This window comes from Oxyura jamaicensis, assembly GCF_011077185.1.
Source record: "Oxyura jamaicensis isolate SHBP4307 breed ruddy duck chromosome 12 unlocalized genomic scaffold, BPBGC_Ojam_1.0 oxy12_random_OJ68824, whole genome shotgun sequence".
Taxonomy (NCBI): domain Eukaryota; kingdom Metazoa; phylum Chordata; class Aves; order Anseriformes; family Anatidae; genus Oxyura; species Oxyura jamaicensis.
In genome coordinates, this window is record NW_023304274.1 from 708 (window position 1) to 1,477 (window position 770).

General features: G+C 70.1%; 1 protein-coding gene across 1 annotated transcript; it reads right to left on the reverse strand.

The window, feature by feature from the left end:
• Window positions 1–6: 6 nt before the first annotated feature.
• CAMK1 (calcium/calmodulin dependent protein kinase I) lies at window positions 7–763 on the reverse strand. The gene is made up of 4 exons (XM_035312316.1): window positions 648–763; window positions 485–563; window positions 284–371; window positions 7–177 (listed from the first exon to the last, which is right to left on the reverse strand). The coding sequence occupies exons 2-4, from the start codon at window positions 538–540 to the stop codon at window positions 34–36; spliced, it is 288 nt and encodes a 95-aa protein (XP_035168207.1). The 5' UTR covers window positions 541–563; window positions 648–763; the 3' UTR covers window positions 7–33.
• Window positions 764–770: the final 7 nt, after the last annotated feature.

A 770-nucleotide genomic window follows, 5' to 3' on the forward strand; every position in this document is an offset into this window, starting at 1 on the left:
GGGGGGGGGGGGGGGGGGGGGGGGGGGGGGGCGTCAGGGCTCACCGTTGCTGGAGCCCCCCCCCAGGCGCTGGCCGTGGCAGGGGCTGCTCAGCGTCGGCTGCCCGGGGCCCTCCTGGCTGGTTCCCAGCTGCAGCTTCCTCATGTGCCTCACCACGGCCGTGGCGTTGAAGGCTTGCTGCCGACCGCACGGCGTCCGTCACCGCGCCCCGGCACCGCTGCGTGCCCCCCCCCCGGACCCCCCCTACCCACTCCCCCCGAGCCACCCCCTTGGCCACGCTCACCTTCCACTTGCTCTTAGCAAAGTTCTTCTTGATCTGCTCGCTCACCGACTGGTGGATGTTCTTGTCCAGGGCCGTGTCCCCGGCGATCCTGGGGTGGGGGGGGGATTAGCGGGGGTCCCAAAGCTTTAGGGGGGGGTGGGGGGGGGCAGCTCACCCCGGGGAGCGAGCCTTGGGAGGAGACCCCCCCCCTCCGATCCTTACCAGGGGTGCTGCAGGGCTTGCTCGCACGTGAAGCGCTTTTTGGGGTCCTTCTCCATCAAGTGCCGGATGAAATCTTTGGCTGGGGGGGGGCACAGAGCGGCTGTGAGAGCCCACCTCGTGTGACCCCCCCCCCCAGCTCCTGTGCCAGCCCCCCCCGACTCACCCGAGTCCGAGATGTCGTCCCAGTAGGGCGAGTCGAACTCGTACTCGGCCCGCAGGATCTGCTCGAAGAGCTTGGCATCGTTCTCGTCGTAGAACGGGGGGTACCCGCAGAGCCTGGGGGGGG

What these genes read in the sequence shown, in the direction of transcription:
- CAMK1 (XM_035312316.1), bottom strand. Translation starts at nt 540, where the DNA reads ATGGAGAAGGACCCCAAAAAGCGCTTCACGTGCGAGCAAGCCCTGCAG. An exon ending in CAAGCCCTGCAGCACCCCTG is followed by an intron (nt 372 to 484) that starts GTAAGGATCGGA and finishes CCCCCACCCCAG; the next exon opens with GATCGCCGGGGACACGGCCC. An exon ending in TTGCTAAGAGCAAGTGGAAG is followed by an intron (nt 178 to 283) that starts GTGAGCGTGGCC and finishes TGCGGTCGGCAG; the next exon opens with CAAGCCTTCAACGCCACGGC.